Source organism: Lagopus leucura, unplaced genomic scaffold (genome assembly GCF_019238085.1).
Source record: "Lagopus leucura isolate 7727_CA_CO unplaced genomic scaffold, USGS_WTPT01 Super-Scaffold_100004, whole genome shotgun sequence".
In the NCBI taxonomy this organism is placed as follows: Eukaryota; Metazoa; Chordata; class Aves; order Galliformes; family Phasianidae; genus Lagopus; species Lagopus leucura.
The window spans coordinates 58325515-58349678 of NW_024962264.1; the positions used below are offsets into that span (position 1 = coordinate 58325515).

General features: G+C 37.0%; 1 protein-coding gene across 1 annotated transcript in view; it reads left to right on the forward strand.

Annotated features, from left to right (window-relative positions):
• The window catches only part of STK32B (serine/threonine kinase 32B), a 146449-nt gene that overhangs the window by 116705 nt on the left and 5580 nt on the right, over positions 1-24164 (forward strand). Inside the window, exons 7-11 of the mRNA XM_042871501.1 lie at positions 7002-7105; positions 9478-9594; positions 10648-10773; positions 12688-12819; positions 13589-13653. Coding sequence (XP_042727435.1) covers positions 7002-7105; positions 9478-9594; positions 10648-10773; positions 12688-12819; positions 13589-13653 — 544 coding nt within the window. The remainder of the gene's footprint in view (positions 1-7001; positions 7106-9477; positions 9595-10647; positions 10774-12687; positions 12820-13588; positions 13654-24164) is intronic.

The window sequence follows — 24164 nt, forward strand, 5'->3', positions numbered from 1 at the left end:
TGTGACTTCCATAGGTTTTGGCATGCATAAACCAATGGCAGGAATACATGATACCTAGTGCTGAATAGACATAGGGCTAATGGTACCATGGTAAGGGGATGTTCAACAGATTGTTGGAGAAACTGTAACTCTGCAGCCACTATGAGCATTTTGATGGAGTAAGTAAGATACTTTAAAAGAGGGGAAATTTAGGTTAGACATTGGAAAATATTCTTTACTCAGAGAATGGTGTGAGTAAACCCAGTGAGGTTGTGAATGCCCCATCCTTGTTCAAGGCCAGGTTGGATGGACTCCTGGACAGCCTGATTTCATGTAGAGCAGCCCATGCCAGGGCTGTTGGAGCTCAGTGACCTAAGTCATTCTATGATTCTGTATAATTTCATATTCAGGAGGAGACCATGACACATTCACTATTGTTGAGCTTCCTTTCAATAGAACTAGCAACCACAGGCTGTGTGCCTGAGGTTGAGCTGGAGCTTCACTGGGAAAGAGTTTCTCTATGCAAATAGAAGGACAAGAACTGGGTTCTGTCCAGTGCTTAAGTAACACAGAAGATTTTATGAGGACAGCACTGAATGAGAGCAGGCAGGGTTGCTTGGCCTTAGGACAAACTAATAAGGCATTGTAAATGCAGTGTCTGTATTCAGGGAATGGTTTGTAAAGTATTGGCTTTGATTGAATAATTGCCTTAAATATGAGTGTTAAAACTATTGAGGTGTATCATGTGAATAAAGGTACAAAATCAGCTACACTGCTTTAATACATCTAGACCTCACACTATGAAATTGCTCAGCACAGTCAGACTTTGAGCAGTTCTCTATGTTATACAATAGAAGTTAGCACTTTATTAGACTGAAGTTCTAAGTCAGAAAGCTATCCATTTTAATTTAGACCTTTACACCATACAAGAAAGTAAACTCGAGGAGGCAAATTGATAGCTTAACAAAGCCTATGCTTATATTCAGGGAGAAATAAGTTGTTTTCTTTTCTTTAAATAAGTAAATAAATAACTCTATAAATAGAATATCACTTGTCATCACTATGGTTTGACTTCTGTTTTCTGTTTAATCTGTGACCCACAAGAATTACTGACCTTCTGTCTTTATTTTTTTGAGGAAACTGAAAATTATTCTTTTCTCATCACAGTGCTGAGAAAGCGGTTAATATTTCAGCAGACCTTGTCAGTTCAAGGCTCTCAGAATATTATTTTAAAAGGCAAATCGACTTTTTATTCCGCTCAGTCTGTCATCCATTAAATTTGAGTCAGCAAAGTGCATGAATGTGACTAAACTATAAACACGCTGTATACATCAAGTTATCCACACATTTTGAAACTAGAAAATTCTAGGGTTGCAACATTTTTGTACTGTATACATTGTTAGTATGTGTATATATAATTACTTATATATTCTCAGGGACAAATGTGTGGAAGCAGAATGTTACCCTACTCTGGCCTACTTAAGAGTGGTATCACTCTTAAACTCAGTTAATAACACTGGAACTTATCTTCCTGTCTTTGAAACATTGGAAACGACAATAAAACACATCACTGAGGTAGGATTTGCTACATGATTAGCAGTGAATTTCTTTGCAACCTCTGTGATATACCACAGAACTCCCCCTTTCTGACATGAAGGTTCTCGGCTAAGATTCAAATTAACTGCAGAGAGCAGTGACCAGCCAACTGGATGGCTAATGCCTGGTCTATCCTTCCTGGTAAATGTTTTGGACATCCTGGTCATCAACAACCATTCAGGCCAAAGCACTATGGCTGTATTTTTAATTTTAATTTCATTTTGTAGTACTAATAACACTGATGTTTTGTAGGCTTTATTCTGCAGTTCTCACTGACAGTTTACCTACGCATGGACAATTAGTTCTCTACAGCTAATCAGTCTTCAGGAATCACTTGCAAGATATTGTTTACATACTGTAAAGGAGGAGATTTGTTACTGAGAGGGAAATGCCCTTTGGGGACAGGTGTAGTGCATTCATTTCCCTGCACTTTTCCTCTCACCATTTCAACAAAGTTTCAAGGCAGACCATGGAAGCTGCTGATGGGTTACTGTAAGTAGCAGCTCTGTAAGCTCCTTAATCAACACTCCATAGCCTCCTGCACAGTGCTAGGCAAGTACGCTAGGCGCTCTTTGATTAGGCTCATGCTAAGGAAGTAAGCCTTAAATCAGCTCATGAGACAAGAAACTTCATTTTGTGCTATTTGGGATTCATTTTAGAGCCATTACAAGACCTTTATTTATTACAAGGCCTATTCATTTTATGATTTAGTCCAATGATTTTTCTTTATGATTAAACCAGAATGCTCTCTTAAAAAAAAAAAAAAAAAAAAAAAAAGATAATGGTTGTTAGGTTGTTATTTGATGCAACCATTGTGACAGACCTCTAATTGACTTCTTTTTCTCATGACAGCCTTTTCATACTTGCCCCTGGGCACCAAATTAAAATGGCCTGAATTTCAGACACCTGGAGAGCTTACAGTTCAACTATGGAATTAAATGTTCTGCACTCCTATGAATGTTCTGCAGACTTCTAGAAATCTTAATTAAAAGCATTTTATTCTATGTACAAAATACTCTTTTAAAGCAAGAAAAAGTAATGAAAATCAGGGTTCAGTTTTTTTTTTTTTTTTTTTTTTTTTTTTTCTTCAGTTACACTGATATTCTCTTTTAATTTCAAGTTTAGAAATTGTATCAGTACTAATAATATTCCACAAATAGGGTAAAGTATTGCCAGTCCTCTATATCATTTACAATGTAAATAATCTGACAGTTATAGCAAGGAGTTGTATCTGCAAATTGATTTGTCAGAAATTGCTCTATATTTCACAAAATTATTTGAATCTACAAGTATAGCTAAGCATATAGAACATAGAACAATAGCATGGGTATCACAGGAAGTCACTGCTTCTGAGACTGATGCAGGCACACTAGGTTTGCTTTCATGTTCAATTTTCTCTTAGCTATTTTCCTGATTTTATCATAGAGATGTCCTAGCTATTTCTGAAGTGCTTTGTGTCTGTACTTAGTGCAGCCTGGTATGAAAGATGCTTGGTCATACTCCTCTGCCACACAGGGAGAGTAATTTTCTGCCTAAGCCAAAAGATTGCATTGCTTCTGAGAATTTCATAAGACCCCAGTACTCTTGGTGACAAATTTTCCATCTATCTGAGTAAAGTTGAACAGCCCATGCTGTTCATGATAACTGCTGAGAGACTGTTGAGATCCCACTGAAACTTCTGGCCTCTTACTCACATCACTAAGAAGGGTTGAGCAAGAAGGGGATCAGCTGAGTTTCACCAGCCTTCATTCTGACTGTATGTGATAGTACTACAACCCTCACCCAAAAGAATCAACAGAATCAGACCTAGAAATACATATGTATTCTCCCTGGAAGTCTTGTTCAGCAGAATTTATTCAAGGAAAAAGATCTGTAACTCCTGCTCTTACATGCACTCTTTCCCTTCCATTTATCTGAATGAATTCTATCTGGCAGTATCCTTGCATTTTGGTAGATGCGTGGGGTGACAGACATAGGTATTCCTCTCATCTTGAATCTAAAATTATGATACAAGAAGAAAGGATCTGCAGATCTCTGCAGGAAGGATGCAGAGAGAAAAGTGTGCCCCTAGTTCAAACCTGGCAAGCTCAAATTTATCCTTCTTAGGGACATAAGAGCCAGCCCACAGCAGCTTCCAGGTTGCAGGAAGACCAACCAACCTGAGGCTGAGTTCAAGTTTTAAAAGATTAGATGTAGTCTATGTCAGTAAAAATCCTAAAGAAAACCAGCGCAGAATTTTAACTTTTCTTCCAGTTTTAATTTTTTCTTTATCCAGCTTAATCCAGTGAGTTAGTACTCACAACTGTTTCTGCTGACATACTTTCTTACAGAAAAAAAAAAAAAAAAAAAAATTGTACTCCATATTTCACAATTCTAATTGTTCAAATTTTGGCTAACATTGAGCACTCGGAGAATTTGCTGATTTTCTGAATTGAGTAAGAATCCCAAAGCAGGCAAATGGCAGAAATCTTCTGTTCAGTCTGGAGGCCTCCATTTTTACCTAATGTCTCAAACTGATACTCAACAGCCTTGCAAATTGAGGAAGGTTCTTTTTTTGCTTCAGAGGATTTGAGACTTCACCCTGAGAATAAATCTGTATTTAGGAAATGAGAACTCATATTACATCTTCCAGCAGCCCTCCTTTGTTTTGTAAAGCAGGTGCTTACCAGACCTCCTCTGAAGCTGACCAAATGCAGAGGGTCAGTCCAGCCGGAGTGCAAATATTACTAAAGCAGAGGAAAAGTGGTTGTCTACTTTAAAAAGCAGGAGCCCAACTGTCCATTTTCCAATCTTAAGAATGATATCATCAGCTTAAGAAAACAGAGCTTCAAAACACCAGGGCCAGTGAACAAAAGAAAGCATTTTCTGTTCATCTGCTTAACGTGGAATCAGTTGATGCTAAAGCTTTTGGAGTAAGCAAGTAAAATGGAGGTGGATAACTCATAGGCTGAGTTAGCAAAAATAGCTGTTCCATTCTGGTAATGTCATAGGTTACATCAATAAAGTGCTTTCATCTCTAGCTCACAGTAATCAGACAGTGATTCTTCACATTGTTACAATACTAAAGCTACAAAAAAAAGAAACAGTACTGTATCTGTATAGCTGAGTAATAACGTCCATAAAGGTTATTTTCTTTAGTGACACTGTGGGAAAAATAATTCCAAATACGGCTAAATGAAGCAAACCTTCAGTACAGGGTACCTACAGTGATATTCAAAATGACTTTGGTGCCTGGTACACAGTTTAGGAAGTATTTAGATGTATTGATCCACTAAAATAAAACGGGAAAATCTGCCCTCAGTACATACCTATGTGATGAACCACCCATGTAACACATTTACACATACGAGAGAGCATTTAGTGGAATGCAAACAAGGTCTGAAGCATGTCTCAAGATGCAAGGGGGAATGGTCTTATTCTAAAGTAGAAAAAATTTAAATTAGATGTCAGGGGGAAGTTTTTCCACTGAGAGGACAGTGAGATGCTGGAGCTGGTTGCCCAGAGAGAATATGGATGCCCCATCCCTGGAGGTATTCAAGACCAGGCTGGATGGAGCCCTGGGAAACATAATCTACTTCTAAATCCTATGGTTGGAAACCCTGCCAGTGGCAGGGAGATTGGAGCTTGGTGACCCTTGAAGTCCCTTCCAACCTAAGTCATTCTATGATTCTATGAATTTATGAAGCTAAGCTATATTAGCTAGAGGTGAGACAGAGCTAACTCATCATGACAACGTCTAAGGTTTTGTTCACTCATACCATATTGGATCACAGCACAATATTAAGGATACCTAAGATTCACTCTTCAGCTATTCCCTGGCCACGTACATTCTGGTTCAAAGAAATGTTTAAGTGCCTGCCTTTCTCCTACCACATCTATTTAGAGATGGTCCTATAGTTAGAAAGCATAAGACCACTTTCATTCATTATTTTGTTCTTCAGACTAGAGTTTTGTCACAATGAAATCATGGATACCCAAATCTTCTATTGGATTTGGTTCTTCAAGATTCTGAACTCAACTCGATCTGTAAATTGTTAGCATGCAACCTATAATGGTGCAAAGACTGCAAAAGTTCCTCTGGAAAGAATGTCCTTTAATTAAAGGTACTTCTCTAGGTGCTAAATCCCTAAGTGCCATTTAGAACTAAGCATGATCAGACTAAATTATTCCTTGCAGTATGTGCATTAGAATGCGATGAGATAGTAATCAGGTGGTAACGTGGTGCATTAGACTCAGTGTCATGGCCAGAAGAGGCTCACTGGGTAATTGCAGTGAAGCATGATGTTATGGTTGGTGATGGTGCTGTTCAGAGAATCTCCAGGGAAAGTGTGGTTTCCACAAAGCATACTGAGATTCTGCTGTGAGGTAATTAGAAAAGCATGACTGATTTTTTTTTAATTTCATTTCATATCCTCTCTTCTTTAGATATAACAGTCTGAGAATAACTACAGCAACATTATGTCTTGCTGAAATTAGCTAACTGGCCCTTGCTTTGAAAAGAGCAGGGTTCTACCCAACTTCTTCTCCTTGAAAGTTAGCTTTATAAAATTCGTTAATTTACTGACACAGCATGTATTTCCAATCCTGACAGTTTGTCACAGCACAAAATCAGTATTAGGATTTGTGTTTAATTACCATATTCTAATATTAAATACCTTTTAAACTCCTCTGATTAATTCTATTCAAATGTATAACTGAGTCTGGAGATGAGATCTACCTTCTTCAACACTTCAATTAATCACAAAGAATGACCTCACCTACAAATATTTGTCCCAGAAAATGTATGCCCTTGTTGTCCTAAATATTCCAAGTCACACTTAAGTTTAGAAATTTCCATACCATAACCACTTTTTTGTTCACAAAAAGTGTACTACGAAAAAAATCAACATACGAAACTGAAAAATCCTGTCTGGGGGAGGGTCCCCAGAAGTATGTAATGCAGATGATAAAGTGTGGGATTTAATCTGAGAGCCAGGCATAAAGGTTATCTGGGATTGAGCGCCGAGTGATCTTGAATACTCTCCTGCCCCCAGCTCTGCTCAGTACTAGATAGAACATGCAAGAATAATGGCATAGACCACAGCTCAGCATTTTCTGCCTGGATGGTTCTAAGAGAGACCTTAATTTGCTAGAGTGGCAAATGATAATATTGGATTGGAGAGGAAATCAGCCAAAGATGCACCATCACTGCTCTCTACTCTCAGCAAAGCAAACAAAGAACATGGAACACAGCATACTGCTGGTTATACACAACACTCATTGCCAGCAAACCAAGGTACTGAATCTGCATCCTGAAAATGCTGTGTTTGCAAACATATTTAATTCCAGTTTATTGCATCCTTATTGATTTTTAAAATACATGCATGAATTATACATAGTATAACCCTAATATAATGCTTTTCATTTGATTTTCTTTACAATTTTAGCTCCGGAAGTGTTCCAGGCCTTTATGGATGGAGGTCCAGGATACTCATACCCTGTTGACTGGTGGTCTCTAGGAATTACAGCATATGAATTGTTGAGGGGTTGGGTAAGAATAATGCTTAATCTACTGCCTGAAAGAAATCCAAATGTTTGCAATTTCCCAGAACATGCCCTTAATGATAACACTGGAGTGACCAAGGCTGAGACTGTGGTCAGGTATGCAGTTCTGGGCCCTCCCCAGCTGACAACATCCTTGGGAAGGTATCACCTCACACTCATTAATGATATAAAGTTTGTGTAAAATGGACATAGGCTTTTGGTGTGTGCTAAGGTTAAAGCCTAATATTTCAATGGCTAATCAAAATGCTGAACTAGAAACAATGGAATCTTTTCCAGATAGAAGTTCAGTTACCTCTGGCTTCATTATATCTTTGATTCTCTTATATAATGTTTAAAAGATGATAATATCCCTACATCACTGGTTCAACTACAGAAAAATGTTTATCTGCCAGTTCACTCATTAGTTATCTAATCAATTCTGTGAATAAACATAGTGAAAAAATCTTTGCCAAAATATTTCACATGGAATGGCAAAAGTCACAGCCCCAGTATAAAGATCTCTCTCTCCCATGCCACATGTCAGTACATCTCTCAAAAAAAAAAAAAAAAAAAAAAGAAAAAAAAAACAAACCCACAGCAAACCACAACTTATATTATTTAAAAAAATAATAAAAATGCTTTGCAATTTTTCCCTGTCATGATTCTCAATTTTTATCTGAACAGTGAAGTTCTGGCAGCGATAAGAAAAGTACATTCTGAATCCCAGTTACAGAGGGAAGTGCTAGATGTATATAAAATGAAAAAAAAATGTCCATCTGCTTTTACATCAATCCTTTCACCACAGAGTGTCTCCAGGAAAGGAAAACAATCAATGATCATATAAGGACAGCTGAAACTCCCATGGCTAATAACAAAAGATACCCAATCACTTTCCTAAATGAAAAATGATATAGATGGGTATCTATTTGCCAAGATCAGTACAGTTGTCTCTGAATAAGCCTGTCTAGCCAGAGACAAGGCAAAGCTGAGGCTGAATCAAAATGTGTTTTTTTTGTTTTTTGTTTTTTTGTTTTTTTTCTAAGTGCAAACACTGCCATCTGTCCATGCTCCAGTCAACCAAGCCAGCTGCTTGTTTTTTCCCTAAGAGCAGCCCTTTCCTGTGAAGCAAGGCAGAGCATGGATTGGAACCCACACCTTTGCATATAACTGCAAAAGGTGTGTTTTTTCCCCAAATTGTATTTCTATGTTTTCAGTCTTGTTAAGGCCTAAACCCCTAGGAGTAGAGACAAGGGGAGTATTGGTACTCTGAGGCATGGTGCTTCACCCAAGGCATGTTTGCAACAACCTCAAGCTCCGAAGGTCCATCTGCTGCAGCAGCTCTGTGCAGATGGCTGCAAAGGGGTAGCACAACCATACAGGGCTGCATGGTAAGCAGTCCCCTTCACTACCATGAAGCCCACCCAGCCTCAGAGGAGGACGATAAACCGCAACAGTTCTCACGCCTTGTGTTTTACCACAAAGCACCCAGGACAGCACGCTGCTTGAAATAATGCTGGATTTTCCATCTACAGGAGTAATGCATTTGCACATTGCTGTACAAATAGCATTTGGCTCCAGATCTCATATCACACATTGTGTAGTTACTATGTAAAGCCTAATTCACAAGCAATCCATGCTCTATCCCAGTTTTAAAATACACCTCAACATAGAGCAATATTCTAACAATTTTCACCAGAAATACACACCTTTAAATATGCTTTTTTAATAATTAAGTAGTAAATTTATGGGTAGTACTTTTATTTCCAAAGGCTACATTTAATAAAAGGTAAATCATAGCAATCTTCAAGATCAAAGCACTGTGAAGCCCAGGCATTGCAGGTACATATAACACCTACATCAATGCAATGAGTTCATTTTAGATATCAAAAAGAGGTATGAAAAAAGATTGGGTTGTGGAAAGTCTGAGCTCTTACTGTGACTCTCATGAAGATTTTTGTATGCTTAATATCTCAGTGAAGTCAGGATTACAAAGCTCACTTTAGCTAGCAACATTGCATTTGGTTACTTAAATCACAAGTTTTTCCTAGTACTACAAGCTAAAAAAGAAAAAAAAAAAAAAGTAAATTAGTAAATTCTATTTTCATATGAAATGCCACAGGAACAAAACTATTCACCAACTAATTTGAAGGGATACTTAGCATGAGAGAAAAAACTAGAGAAGAAATGCATCTATGAGTAATTATATTCATTATAATCAAAGAAGAGAACACATGCAAGGAATGATTAGCTTAAAATTGTTACAAGATATTTTGATGTTTCAATATCTCCAGTACAAACAATACTGAGCTCAGGAAATGTGAATTGTGTACATTTATTATCCACTCCTGCTGAATTGATATTGATTTAACTTAATTCCAGAGGCCATATGAAATTCATTCAGCCACCCCCATTGATGAGATACTCAACATGTTCAAGATAGAAAGAGTCCACTACTCATCTACATGGTGCAAGGGCATGACAGCATTACTAAAAAAGGTAAGAAAGTGCAACATCTTCCATCCTCTCTTTTCTTCTTGTACAGAAGCCCCTCCAGCAATGCAGAACATCAGGACACACATTAGATAGCCAAAATTTCAAGGATAAGGAAGTAGTTCTTTTTCCCTACGGTTTTCCAAGCGTTGTTGATGCTGTATTTTTTCTTAAGAAATTGTATTATTCCTAAGCTGACACTTCAAATAGCCAGAAAGAAGCAGAAACCTAATATTTTTATTTTAAAACCAATTCACTAATGATAGGAAAGTGTAATTCCAGCTCCCTGACTATCTGCTGCTGTTTCCAGCCAGAGATCTTAGAAATAAAAAAGGCTGCATTTCTTGCTGTCCTGTGTTGCTACAGATGCAATAGTAGAAGTCAAGCCACTTCACTGGAAATGTTGCTAAGCTACAAGATGGGGTTCTTTTTCAATATGCCATGTCCCTACAAGGTGTGTTCTTCTTAAAACCCCAGTCTATTTTATTTTTTCTCTGCACTGTAAGGTTCATCTACCTCTTCTAGGCATTTCCAATCATCAGTACTGAAGATTTTATGAATGTGTGAATAGAGAAACAGAAGAACTTTTCCTTTTGCAGCAATGAGCAATCTATTTTTAATAAATGGAGCAACAAGGTGGCCAATTTTAACTGCTACCAGGATGCTCAATGTACCAATATCTTCCAATAAATTAAAGATGAAGTACAAATTGTTGTGTGACATTGAACTGCAATGTTTCATGTCACTTGGACTCTTATCTATTTGTAAACAGGCTTCTGTTACTAATTCATTTATACAGCTTACATTTGCAGCAGCCATCTGTTAACAGTTAGATTTTATATATATATATATATATATATATTATATACATACACACACACACACACACACGCACTTTCTATGAGTTACTACTTCCATTTTTTGGATCATACCTTCTAGAACTTGTTAGAGAATTCCCTAGCCATGCTCACACACTACATTGTGTACCATTACAAGTAATGTCTGATACATTTCCTGTTTTATCCAGTCCCTTAGAAAATTTCTTGTGCTTGATCACAGCTCCTCACCAAGGACCCAGAGTGCCGTCTTTCAAGTCTTGCAGATATCCAAAGCTCTCCATACTTAGTTGATGTCAACTGGGATGCTGTTCTGGATAAAGCTGTGACTCCAGGCTTTGTTCCTAATGTAAGTTGACATGCCAGATAAACAGCGTTCACAAATTCTAAACTTTTAACTTGTTTACACTTGCATTTACTGCTTTTCAGTGATTTATTCTAGTATGCAAAACCTTTTTCCTTCAAAACAGTTCCAGAATGGCTGACCCATTTCCTTTTTGACAGTTTCCTTTACTAAAGCATTCAGAATTCACAAGGGAATTTGGTGGCAATTCTTTTTTCTGTGATACCATTTTGTTCTTATTTTGATTTTGTCATTAGTAAGTTGAATGGACTTGAATATCATGAAGTAAAAGCGGTAGCTGTAGCGTTGACACATTTCTTGACTTGGTTCAGTCATTGAAGCTATATTGCACCATAACTCTTCTCCAAACAATATATATAGAGTACTAAGGATGATTTTTTTTTAAAAGTGAAATTCTGCTGCTAAGAACTGGATACAAACCAGCTTTGGTCTGGAAGTGTACAGCCAAGCAATGCGTTTCACTCTACTAGCCCTAACTGTTTAGCAGGGAGGTATGGTAGCTTGGCTGTACTAATAAGAACTAATAATGGGACTACAACTTTTCCACATCCAGCTGGCTTATGTCCAGCCATCCCAGAGTCTGGGCATAACAAATATGGGATGGTCTCCAGCTGGCCACAGATAAGTATCTTTAACCTCTTAATTTACAGTTCTCATGTAGATGTTTGGTTCTTTTCACTTGGACTCAGATATTTTTGAGGGTACCTGGGAGAGAGTATATTCCCTGAGAGAGTGAAAAAAAAGTTGTCTTAGATATAATTTCAAAAGGAATCATGAAACCTATGTGTTGGGTACTGCTCTTTTGGCCAACTGTTTTTTCCTCTGTGACTGATGTTGACAATAGTAACCATATTGCATTGCTGCACCAATTCCATTACTTTTAACTGCTACTTTTAAATATATGTCCAAAGACATATTTACGTTCTTGTCACTTTGGAAGTCACCACCATTGAATTTTGGAAGGAGTCTAAGTTTAGGAGAAATTATAGAAGGGTTGAGAAAGTTATTTTGCTCAAGAAGATATTATGGCAAAGACAGATGGAAAAGGATTCAAACCCTAAGATTTCTTTAGTTCCTCACTTTCGTTTCCCCCATTCCAAAACCTGAAGAACTGCGAGAGGGAAAAACATAATACCAGTAAAAATGAATCGCCAGAATAGTTAAGAAATGTGAAATTAAATTTGAGTTGCAAGACTGATCCTTGCTTGATGCTGGGAAAATAATATTCCATCTTTAAAAGTAGAAAAACAGTGTTTCTTACCTATAGAGATCAATCTGAAATTCCTATTAAAAAACTCTGCACATCAGGATAAAGTTTGATATTGCAGAGGTTGTTCCACCTGATCAATCAGATGTACTAGGAAAAACAATGAGAATGTGAGTCAAAGTGTATTTTCCAGGCTGACATATCTTTACACAGTATGCTTTGCTATTTCAAGAGACGAGGTTTGGCAAGGCATTTCCCAAGAACCGTACTCTGTTGACCAAGGAAAGCATTCACTGATTAACTGAGACCAGAGAACAAAATATTTATTGATTTTCAGGTTTTAGGCAAGAGGCTGAATTAACGTCAGCATATGCCATCATCAGGGTAGAGTCTCATTGTTTTAACAGCTTGGTGTTTCATTCAAGAGCTTGTCTTGCCTTCCTTTCCTCTGATCCACAGATACATCTTTGAATTACTACTACTGTTTCTATACTATTTACCTAATTTCTTTATATTCAGCTTAGCCACATAAACAACAAATAGTTTTTTGTACTGCTAAATATTCAACAAAGGAAGCAAGAAATTATTTAACCCACTTTCATTTATTAAACTTAATGCTATTACCTCTGACCAGATAAACTGAAAAAATGCCATGATATTTCAAAGAGTAACTTTGAATCCTTTCGTACCAGAAAGGAAGACTGAACTGTGATCCAACATTTGAACTTGAAGAAATGATCTTGGAGTCCAAGCCCCTTCACAAAAAGAAAAAGCGACTTGCCAAAAACAAATCCAAGGATGGAACTAAAGAAAGCTGCCCTCTGGTAAGTTTCAGCCACTGGCTTGTAACATGTGTTCTGTAACGAGCAAAGTAACTGAAGTTCTGTTCCACCATCTGTGAAAATACAGTTGGTCTCTATGTTTCTCTGTGTTTACATACAACTGCTGAATCCTTCTCCAAAGATGAAAGCAACCACTTACCTCAGTGAAATAGTAACAGCACATTGGAGCTATAATCATTTTTAAGATTAACACTGATGCCAGTTCAAAGTATAAAAAGAAGTGTTGCCAGTTGCAAATATGCTTCCCACACATGGCCAGACATTTAGGAGTATTTATTCACTACTAGTACCAAAAATGAGAAGTACGCAGTGAAATATTTCTTACTTATAAACATTTAAAAGCTGTCTTTCATGGCCTTACTCATGCGTTCCACATAGAAAGACATACTGAATAAACAGTCCAAACCTTTAAGGAGACAAAGAAATAACCATTCCTCAAATTTGAATTTTTATTTCATTGGGGTCTTTTTAATGAGTTCTCTTGCTTCTCCCAATAATTTTGAATGATTACAAAATCCATTTTTCTTAGAGTTATCAAAGTTAAAAATTCCCAGGAATTCCTTGTGGGGAACAGCTCCCAAAACAGGGAAAGAATGATTGCACTTTTAGGGCCCACTTACGAAGAATCTTCAAAATACCTTTTGGTAGCATTCATTCATAAGCTGTTTTATTTGGTACTGTTTCTGTAGGTGTGATCTTGTCTATGATTTTCTGTCATTTTTAATCAACCTATTTCTGCTGTTTTTTAAAGAACGTACACCTGCAGCAGTGCTTGGAAACTGTTAGGAAAGAATTCATCATATTCAACAGAGAGAAGTAAGTGCATTTCTTAATGCCTCTTTACCATTCACTACTGAAATTAATTTGAGAATGATTTTTTTTTCTCCCACTCTAAAGAAAAGCGGTTAACGATGTGATTAGCAGAGCTAAAAGCCTCGCTTTCTACTCATCTCATCCTCTTAGACTGCAGTGCAGTAGTTTTGTAGTTTCATCTCTGAAAGCAAGCAAAAGTGCTTATGGTAAAAGTAGTTAGGAAGATAATATCAGTGTCCCTAACACTGCTCCAGAGAAGCCATTAACAATTAAGGAAAGGGAATACAATGCAAGGAACTGGGCTTTTTTCAGAACTCAGAGAAGAAGAAAGGGAAAAAAAAAAAAAAAAAAAAAAAAAAAAAAAAAAAAAAAAAAAAAGAGAGAAACCCCATGCATTTTTAACAATATGAATGACAGGGTTCTGACTTGACAACCCTATTCATACTCCACCACTATAAAACAGGTTGTTTAATCAGATGCTTTTTCAGTAAAGCTAGATATTTAAGGTATATCATAAACAGAGAGAGCACTCCACATTTACCTGACAAGGAGAATCAGTAGAAATGCAAGTCTGAATATCAAGATATCAATACTGTTCCTGGTCCTTTTAATACACTACATTTCAGATAGTTTACTGTGTTTGAGTCTGAGCCACTGTAGAACTACTTCTGTTATGGATTGTAACACTCAGAAAGATCAACACAATGGAATGGTGATACAGGAGGTATAATGACACAGGGACTACTACAATAGAAAGGGGTTACAAAGAAAAAAAGTACTTACCCATCTCTGAAGCTCTAGGCTTGCAAGGGAAACCTCACAAGGGAGGGCAGTCAGGCCTTAAATGAGGTCTAAGAGAGGTGCAGCCAGACTCCACCCCTTCTGGTCACACAGCTGAATTGCCTTCACCTGTGCTCCCAGTGCTGACCAGGTTCTTTCCCCAGGTGCTCAATCAGTGGTTCAGGCCATGACTCAACAGTTACCATACATGAATATAACTCACAACAGGAGAATTGTTTGTGGTTTTGGTCCATTTTTCAGTTTCATTCAAGTATGTTCAGTGGTTTTATTTGTCCTGACCAGGTATTTACCTGGATTTCCAAAGTTATACGATGAGTAGAATTCTTAGGAACAATTGCGAATGTTGAAAGGCATTAGCTGTTCCTACAAAGACAATATCCAATAAATGATCATATCAGTCTTACAGGTGTTAATCCCAAGCACAGCTTTAAATTAGTTTCAAATTAACACAGTCAGATGCTTTGATATTCCTCCATAGTCCTCTGCATTAAGCAGAGTTGATTACACAGTCTACCTGTTTGAAAATATGCTAAAAGTAATCACAATTTTTAAAATGTAGCCTCTTTCAAGAGAAAAAAAAATGAAAATCCCCAAGCTAGAAATATTCTAGGAAAAAATACAGGTTAAGCAATGTAGAGTCATATAGTAATGTCCTGATGGAGTGTAGAATTAACCATTCCAGTTCTATGTCTTGCAATTCATTATTTGTAAAATATTTGCTAGGAAAAGCAGACTGTTTTTATAGAATATCTCACTGATATTCTAAGGCTGTCTCTCTTTTTCAATATATACCTTTAAACTTACAACAGATGTTGCAAATCTTGAAATAGATCATATTCATTTTCATTCGGAGAAACTCGGAAGACAAGCAGGAACTGACAGGGTGCAATTAAGGGGGAACAAATGAAGCATTAGGGTTAAAGATAAGGCTCACTTTTTTTTCATATTTTTTCATAATTTTTTCAAATTTTTATAATTTTCATAAAAAAAATGCAGAAAAAAATCAAGAGACTGACTGAAGTGTTACTAAGCAGTGCAAGTGGGTATGCTGGTGATGGATTGATGATTGGATTAGATGATCTTAGAGGTCTTTTCCAACATTAATGATTCTATGGTTCTGAGTTAATACTGGCAAGTATAGAAAGTGAAAATCAATGTTAGCAAATACAGAGTGTACACATTTCTATTTTTCTATTGCGTTCTAAAGTTCAGTATATACTCATGGGTATTCACAGGAATGGTTTAAGGAAAATGAGCATGAGGAAGTATCAGTACATACCTTTAGGACATGATTACACACTGTCCCAGTACTACATAAAATAAGAAAAGCAGCCTTTTGTAAGCCAAGTTCAAAAGTGATGGAGAAAATCTTTTGTATTCTTCTGTAAGAGTAGCAGCAAAGTCTCTTTCTTAGCTTCAAATACAAACTAAATGGACTATGGTCTAGAATGTACTGGATCTTGGTTGGAGATTATGATCTTATGTTGATTTCAGGGACTTGTTTAGCTCTTTCGGCTGACGAATGGAATTTTTCTATTTTAAAATTTATTACTACAGATAGAGCTTTATTATATCTAGAAATGCAGCACCAAATATTATGCAGTATCTGAAGGCATCTTGCTAGCAATTTTTCAAGAAGCTGATCTTATTTAGAAGCTGTAGGCTATATTTTCTTCAGGCAATAAATAAAATATTGTACAGATAAAGCCATGATGTTTCTTTTTAGCTTCATTAGAAAGCTGAGCATGGATTATCTTGCTATTTTAGTGCTGTAATCACTAAAGAAATCTTCATATACATCTACATTTGCTTATGAATGTTCAAAACCTGAAATAGCACAAAATGAAGAAGCAGAAGCAATGTTTTCTTGTAGAAGAACCTCATTTCTTATCCTTTATGGTTCCTGAGCCTCTTCCTCTCCCTGAAAGATGTCTTAAAGATTAAAGAGGTGAGCAAATAACGAACAGAGGAAACACAGGAAATATCTGCACCTCAGGCAGAATAATCCTTCAGCTGAATGCTTCACAAACTTGTCATCAAAATTATCAGACTAGTAATGAAATTAAAATCATAGAGCCACATATTACTAAATAGAACATGCATTATATATATACAATGCATATGAAAATGGACTCAAATTCTGAATACTTACTTAAATTAAAGGGATGGAGCAATTAGGAAAATTTCTGTATTTTAGTAGTATTTTTAGTAGTCATTAAAAACAACTACACAAAAAAATTATGTCACAATTTGAAACAGTTGAATGTCTGCTGTGCACAACCCCTCTTTTTTCTTGCTATGCTACTTAATGTTTGGCCATACCTAGTGCTTTCCTAATAGACACTGAGCAGTTGTAGTTGTACAGAGGGCAATTCACTTCCAGAATAAAGAGTAAAGGCTGAGTGACAATACCTTAGATATATTAAGATGCTTAAAATCTTATTTTCTGATTTTGTCCATGTCATATGCAAAAAACATAATATTCTCTGTATCGAATTAATATTCACTTCTTTTGTAGTTCCTTTTCTTTCAGATTCAAATTCAGGGTCCCCAGATGCTCCCTTCCACTGCAGTTGAACACTCATTGAACACTCATAATGATTTGCAATATCTCTTATTGAATGTGCTTTTCTTAACAGGTATTTTATGTCATTTAGTTTCTTTGGAGATACCTATAATTTTACAATACCCATAATATCTGAAAATTTTTTGGCTGAGGCTAAGGCACAACTTTTTTTCTTCTAACTTTGATTCATCTGAAGTCTATCTGAGCTTTTCAAGGGTTTGTGCTGCTCTTCACTGATCTATCATCCCTTTTTTAAAAAATATGTCTGCTTTGGAAGATTTCTTTTGGAATCTAACACAATTGAAAACATACCTTTCTCAGCATGATCAAACCTAGATTGTTTTTGTTTTTGTTTTGGTGCCAATAACCACCGTGCGGCCAAACAGACTCTTTCCCTTCTTCCTTTGTTTACCACTCATTATTACTGGTTTAGTATTACCTGTCCAAATGTTCCTACTTTCTTGGGAAACCAAGCTGCCTAAAGATTTAAGCACTAGCAAGTCTCAGCTGATCATCTTTCTACAGGTGTACCTTCAACTTCAGTTTTGAGGAAAAAGAGGTCATACAGAAACTTTCCATAATGTGTTTCTTTCACAGTTTCATGGAAGGAAAGAAAAAAAAGATTAATGAATATTTGAAATCTCATTTTCAAAGCCTTCTAGAAAAAAAATAGCTGAAGTTTTCTCAAGCAAGCAGACGCATGATTGTGGTTGCTACACTTCACTAAATTAACATCCATCTTCAGGAATGAAAGTCTGTGGGGGAAGGGACACCTATATCAGAGTATTCTCATTGTCAAAGCAATGGAGAGGATCAGAGATTCAGGATAGTTAGTGTAGAGCCTCAGCAATGCAGACAACCAGAAATGAACCTCATGAAAACAAATCAAAAGTCAATTCACATAGTCAGGGGAAAGGCAAAATCATCTTCATTTATATGCATCTGAATTTGGAAATGTACCTAAATTTTATGATTCTAAGCAAAATACAATACATTTTTTCTAAGTTACACTGAAAAGAAATCATATATATGATAAATGATGACCTCACAACACATCACAATTATTCAATGATTAGGACTTATTATTTCAGTTATTCAAGAGATTAGCTCTACAATTTCTCTTTGTCTGTCTTCATGTCCACAAATGTTCATGAAATCTGAGACCCCTGATATGCTTATTGGTTCGGGAAGACTGAAAGTGTCCGCAGAAAGGAGGATATGCCACTGCAGACATTTATCTGCATTTGTCTTGTTTTTTGATGTCCACTCTCATCTAAAATGGGCCATTCTGAGTTGGGAATCTGCATTAGATGGGATGTTTGTGTGTGCTTTTATGTTATCTCACTGCTTATAAAGTGTTCATCTAGAGTCTGCATAAGAACACGAGTTTTACACAGTAATTTGTGTATGTATGTATATGTATGTATATATGTATGTATGCATACATCTCCTTTTTAGAAATAGCGAAAGTAGAGCAAATTTAGGACAGTAAGAGACTTAGGTAAGACTCAATTTGTCTCCTGTTTTTTGTGGATACGTCAAGCACCCAGTTCCTGTGAAACCCACCTGGAGATCATTTTCCTGTGTTCTGTCTGGGGCATAATATAATATATTATAATAAGTAGTCCTGTGGGTGCACCTCAGTGTCTAACCCGGACAGCTCTGGGTTCAGAGTCAGTTCAGTGACTTCCACAGATCCCTGTGTTAGGCAACAACTTTCCCCAGGCATTGAGCAGGGAGGTTTGGTGACTGATTAACTGAAGGCTGAAATTATGCTATGTGGTCGGAAGTGAGCTACCAGGTCTCCGTGGCAAGGGGTTTGGAGATTCATCATCCTTGAGGTCCCTTCCAACCTGGGTCATTCTGTGATTCTGTGATTCTGTGGGTGAGGGCATTTCTTCTTCAGGGAATAAAAAGGCTGCAGAAGAGCTAGACTTTTCGTGATTCTAAGTTTTGGATTTTGGCAGAGAAATCTTTGTGAAGAAAAAGTGGAGAGAAATGAGACAGCAGGGAGGTCAGTGCAGGCTGTGATTGCTCCCTGGAAACTCATAGACTGATTCCTGGAAACCTGTTTTAGCAAGAACAGGAGAAAGGTACGGCTGAATTAGTCACCTCCAAGGCACTTATTCCAGTCTGAGAGTTTTTACTGAGCCAGGCCAGCTTCCCACCTTATAAAGTGTCATTAATTAATTCTTAAATTATTGACTTTATAGCTGTCATGAACCTGCAGTTTTGGTTAGAGATGCTATATTAAGGAAACTGGTGCTGCTGGGCAACGAAGTTGTCATAGCTAAGATTTTCCCCCCTTATCTCTGATCCAGGATCCTCTCCCCAGCAGTAGGGACAGGGATGAAAGGGAAAGACAAAAAGCAAGATGTGATTGAATGGTAACATCTCAGTGATGGGTCACTGCCCTTCTGTCCAGTCCTGCTTAGTGGTAGTAATCTGCCACGTGGGGTCACTGACAGAGAGCTGCAGATGTGCATGATCATCACTGCAAAGGAACAGGCTTTTTACAGGCACCATGCTATCATTTGCATTTAAGTTCTCCACTTACTGTTGTCAGTTTAATTGTTATGTGCTGCCTGTTAAGTGGCATCTTCACTCCAGCTCCCTCTGTAATATGCTCTAAGTTCCAGAGGCTCAATGGAAAAATCTATGTTTGAGGATGTTTCTGGGAAGAAGTAGATCTACCTTTAGATTCCTACCTCTAGGAGACGTCTTCCTCCACGTGTATCTCATTTGGACGTGACCTAAAGGATCAGCCTACCTTGAAACTTCTACCAGAAGAATAAAGAAAGAGAAGATGTCAGTTCAGTGACTGTGACACAGCTTTACAGGAGGGCTACTCTGTATCTTTCAAGAAATACGCTGGAAGCAGGCCAGGAAACACCTATTTGGCAAATAATGTTGGCACTCACTGCTGAGAAAATATCCTTAGTCATGGGCATATGTTTGCAGTTTGTAAACTGGATTCTAGCAATTTTTTCTCCTTCTGTTCCCACAAAACCTATTCACCAATATGTTATTGGGAAAATTAGAGTTGCTTTCTTGTTTCTTGTGCATGTGGATCCACAAACATATATCTAAGATAGAAAAACGTATCACATTTTACAGTGTGGCTGAGCAAAACACATACTATTTAAGATGGATCTGGTCTTGGACAGCAAATAACCCATTTGTAATTTGTTTATAGTCTAAGAACAACTTTAATGTTGGTGTTTATCCATTTTTTTACTTTAATATTCGTAAATGGCTGTATATTGCTTGCTGTTTTCACTCATTTACTTCATCTTTTCTTTTATTCTCCTTTATTAATTCCCAGGGTAAACCTGAGATTTCAAGACGTTGTAGGTGAACATACTACAGCATCTGGTATAATTTGTCACTTGACTACCATGTACCAGTATTTCACATGTCATTCACTTTGTACGTGCACCTGAACCCTTTATGCTTGATTATAAATTACTGGTTGATAAAAAATTATATTCACAGGCATTTACTGAGAGTAATTACTCAACAGGAACCATCAACGTGAATCAATTACCCGTAGTAGAAGCATATTTCCTGAAGGGTTTGAAGAAAAGGTGGGAGTAAATGTCATGAGTGTCAATGGTACAAGAACACATCTGCACTACATGGGAATACTTCCTCCAAAATTTAACTTTTCATATCCATCTGTAATAAAACACACCTTTTAGTCTGTGCCTCTGTCACTTAAATTTCAATGGAGTTAAAACGGAGTTATTTGAATGAATGCAAGGTAATTGAGTGTGCTGTCAAAACACGTGTCACAGAGTGTGCAGAAAACAGATCTGAGATTGTGGTTGTTTCCACTGAAGCAAACAACACCAAGAGGACATGTTTGGAGTCAAAGGCAGACAGACTTAAATATTGGTTAGATGCAGAACTCCTACTCCAAAGGGTGTGTGCAAGATTTTCAAAAGAAACTGAAACAAATTGGAATTAGATGGCACATCTGCATGGATGAACAGGTAATTGCACCCCTGTGCTTTTGGGTGACTTCCTTACCAGCTCTTGGCAGTATTTATCAGCTTGTGCTATGTACTAGGTTTATGGGACTATTCAGTTTCTGCATGCCTGAACAGTGTAGGTGTAAATTAACTCCAATCCAGAAGCAAATTGGCTCTGCTAAGCAGTGCAGTGTGTGCTGAATTTATGCAGCTGCTAGACAGGAGCCCTGAGTTTGTGTACAGAGAGGAACAGTATCTATTTTTCTGGAGATGCAACAAGACCATATTCCTCTAAACTAATCAATTTAAAACTGTTTATTTAGTTTAAGCTCTGTTAGTAATCACTGAGGAGAGATGTATCTCTCAGGATAGGTCTGTGACACATACATAAGAAAACTTATACTGGAACTCATTATTCTATGTCAGTTCCTCTATCTTTTTCTGAGAGCCTGTGTTAATCTTTCAGCTGACTACAGTTAGCTGGTATAAAACCATTCCACAGCTCTGGGTTCACTGAAAATAAATGCCTAGCTGCCAGTCCAACGCTCACAGGCTTTCTGTGCTAATCGAGGTACCTCATATGGCACTGAACACCACTGTGGGAAAAACTGCATTTGAGCCATATATGTCTAGTTTGGCGGACAAGAGGCTAAAAACAAGCAACATTTACACTGCTGTGTGATGAGTATTGAGTCTTGCTCTAGTCTATCCTACAGCAAGGATCTTCTCCCAGCTTCCTCTGGTATGGAGTACAATTGGGCCTTCAGTTTTCATTGGAAAATCCTTACAAATTCAAGCACTTTTCTGAGATTCCTGTTTTTGTGAGAAAACTGCTGAGATCATTCTGTACACAAGACAAAGAAGAGCCCAGCATTAACTCTGCTATGATTACTGCTCCTCTTCTGTAAAGACTTTTTTTTTTTAAATAAAAAAGCACATTAACTATATACAACTGTCTCATGGGATAGTTTTAATTGGCTGTGTAATTAGCTAATTTACTTAATTAGATATCCAAATTTGGCGTTCTTTAAATTAATTTATCATTTTTCAGATATGTATTTCTCCTTCCATTTCTACTGTCCTTTCTTTCTTATTCTTCATTTTCCCCCTTCATTGCTGTTTTTTGTCTTCCATACTGCCTATTTGTTAGCACGATCCCTACCATGTGTTTTTCCCAGGCTATGATCATTCTCTAAAGCGATGTCTTTCATATTTCAGAGATCTGCATCAACCAAAGGCTGTCCAACCACTACTTGGAAAACAAAAGCCCTTTTTTGAGGATTAGAGAGTTTATCCATAAGGATGCAACCTAGTGTGCATTGCTTAGATTCCAGGCACCTATCCCTCCACTATTTTATCCTCTGGTATGAATGCAGCCAGTGCCTAAACATGGAGAACTCAATTTGTTTTCTGTCTTGAAAGCCCTCTTGGATACCATTGACAGAATGGGACATAAATGAACAGTTTGGCAGATAATCAGGCTAGTGGGTAAATTAATCCTATGAAGAACTATTTTATCAGGTGGTTCTGATACATACTGTTATGGAATCAAAAGTCTTCTTTTCAGAATGGGAAATTTCTAAATAATTGACAAGATAACATCAAGACTTACCTCTATTTACGTATCCAAGTCATATACCATGGCCTCACTCTGTAAACCTGGGCATTATACACAAGAATCAAAGGTCACAATTATATCTGTGACTTGGACCAAGAAGATGTCCTGTGAGGACAATCCAGAAGTGTCATGTTTGCTCTTTTTTTGTTAACATGCTTCTGCAATATTTACATTGGGCAAAATTAATGTTTTCATCTTTATGGATGGAAATGTAAAATAAGCAAAATTCCTGAGTTTCTAATCAACTCACAAACTCATTTTAATTAGCTTTTTAAAAGAAGAAGCCAAATACATGAATTTCCACTCCATTCTGATATATTTGCTGGTTCTTTCATTTAGGAAAGTAAAAATATTCTTTCCAGTTTTATTCATTCAGTTAAAAAAAAAAATCATCAGGTGATCTTTGCTCTCTTCTTTCTTGTTCTTTATTTTACTTTAAGAAAACAAATGTAGCTGAATGAAAAACCTGGCAGATAAGAACTAGTAAGAAGAGTAATGGAAATATGAAAGAGTAGCACTCATTTATAACTGCAAAATACTGTCAGCTTCTTCAGTTTCGCAAAAAAAGCAGAACACAACAAGAGATAATTTATAAGAAAAATGTTCAAAAATGCAGGCAGAAAATTAAGTGTCCATGTATCAAACTCAGTTCATATTCTCTACAGTGGCAGCCAGATGAGAAGCAAGCTGCTAAGTTATCAATAGTTCTACAATCATTGCCTGCAACTGATGATAAAATGATGGCAGAAAATAGTGGGAGAAGTTTTCAAAATGAAATATAAGACTCACATGCGCAAAATGCATTATTTTTGAAAAGACATGGGCACTCCACAGGACCTACACATATTACTGCCAAATAACCTCCCTGATTTTGTAGCATAGGCACTTCTGCTGCAGGGCACAAGCTCCTATAAAGCTTAAACAAGAGATTTTTTAATAATGAAAAAGCTTTCCAAATTATTGGGGAAGTCAATCTGTTCTTCTGGTTAAAGCATGATGAATCCATGGGTGCCATGAACATTTCTAGTCAGCATCAAAACAATGGAATAGAGTCTTTTGGGGGCTGCAGGGAGAGACATCCCAAAAAATGAGCTGCAATGACCAATATTGTTAACTTTCAACTTCCTACCTCCCATTTGTCACTGCATATTCAGTGTTTAGACTGGAGATGTGAACAAAAAACATATTTCCCCTCTTAATGTTTACAGAGATACATAATATTCAAATAAGCCAACAGCTTTCCATTTATACTTTCTATCACACTCCGGGTTAGCAATACCAAGGGTGATGCTGGACATTAGGTGATAGTGTGAGTCTATTTGAGTCTTCACAGTCCAAATCCTTCTGATGTTTCTCAGAAGAAGTTTATCTGCATAAAACCACTTTGAAATTTAAGGAACACAGGGATATGCTCTGTACTAGTTTCACAGGGAAGAAATAAACAAGTTTTATTGTTGAAGTTAGATTTCAAAATCCCATTCAAGCCTTTTTTTTTTTTTTAACACCTTCTGACTGGGAACAGTGCCAAGAAATCCCACTTCAGTCTTGGCTATCT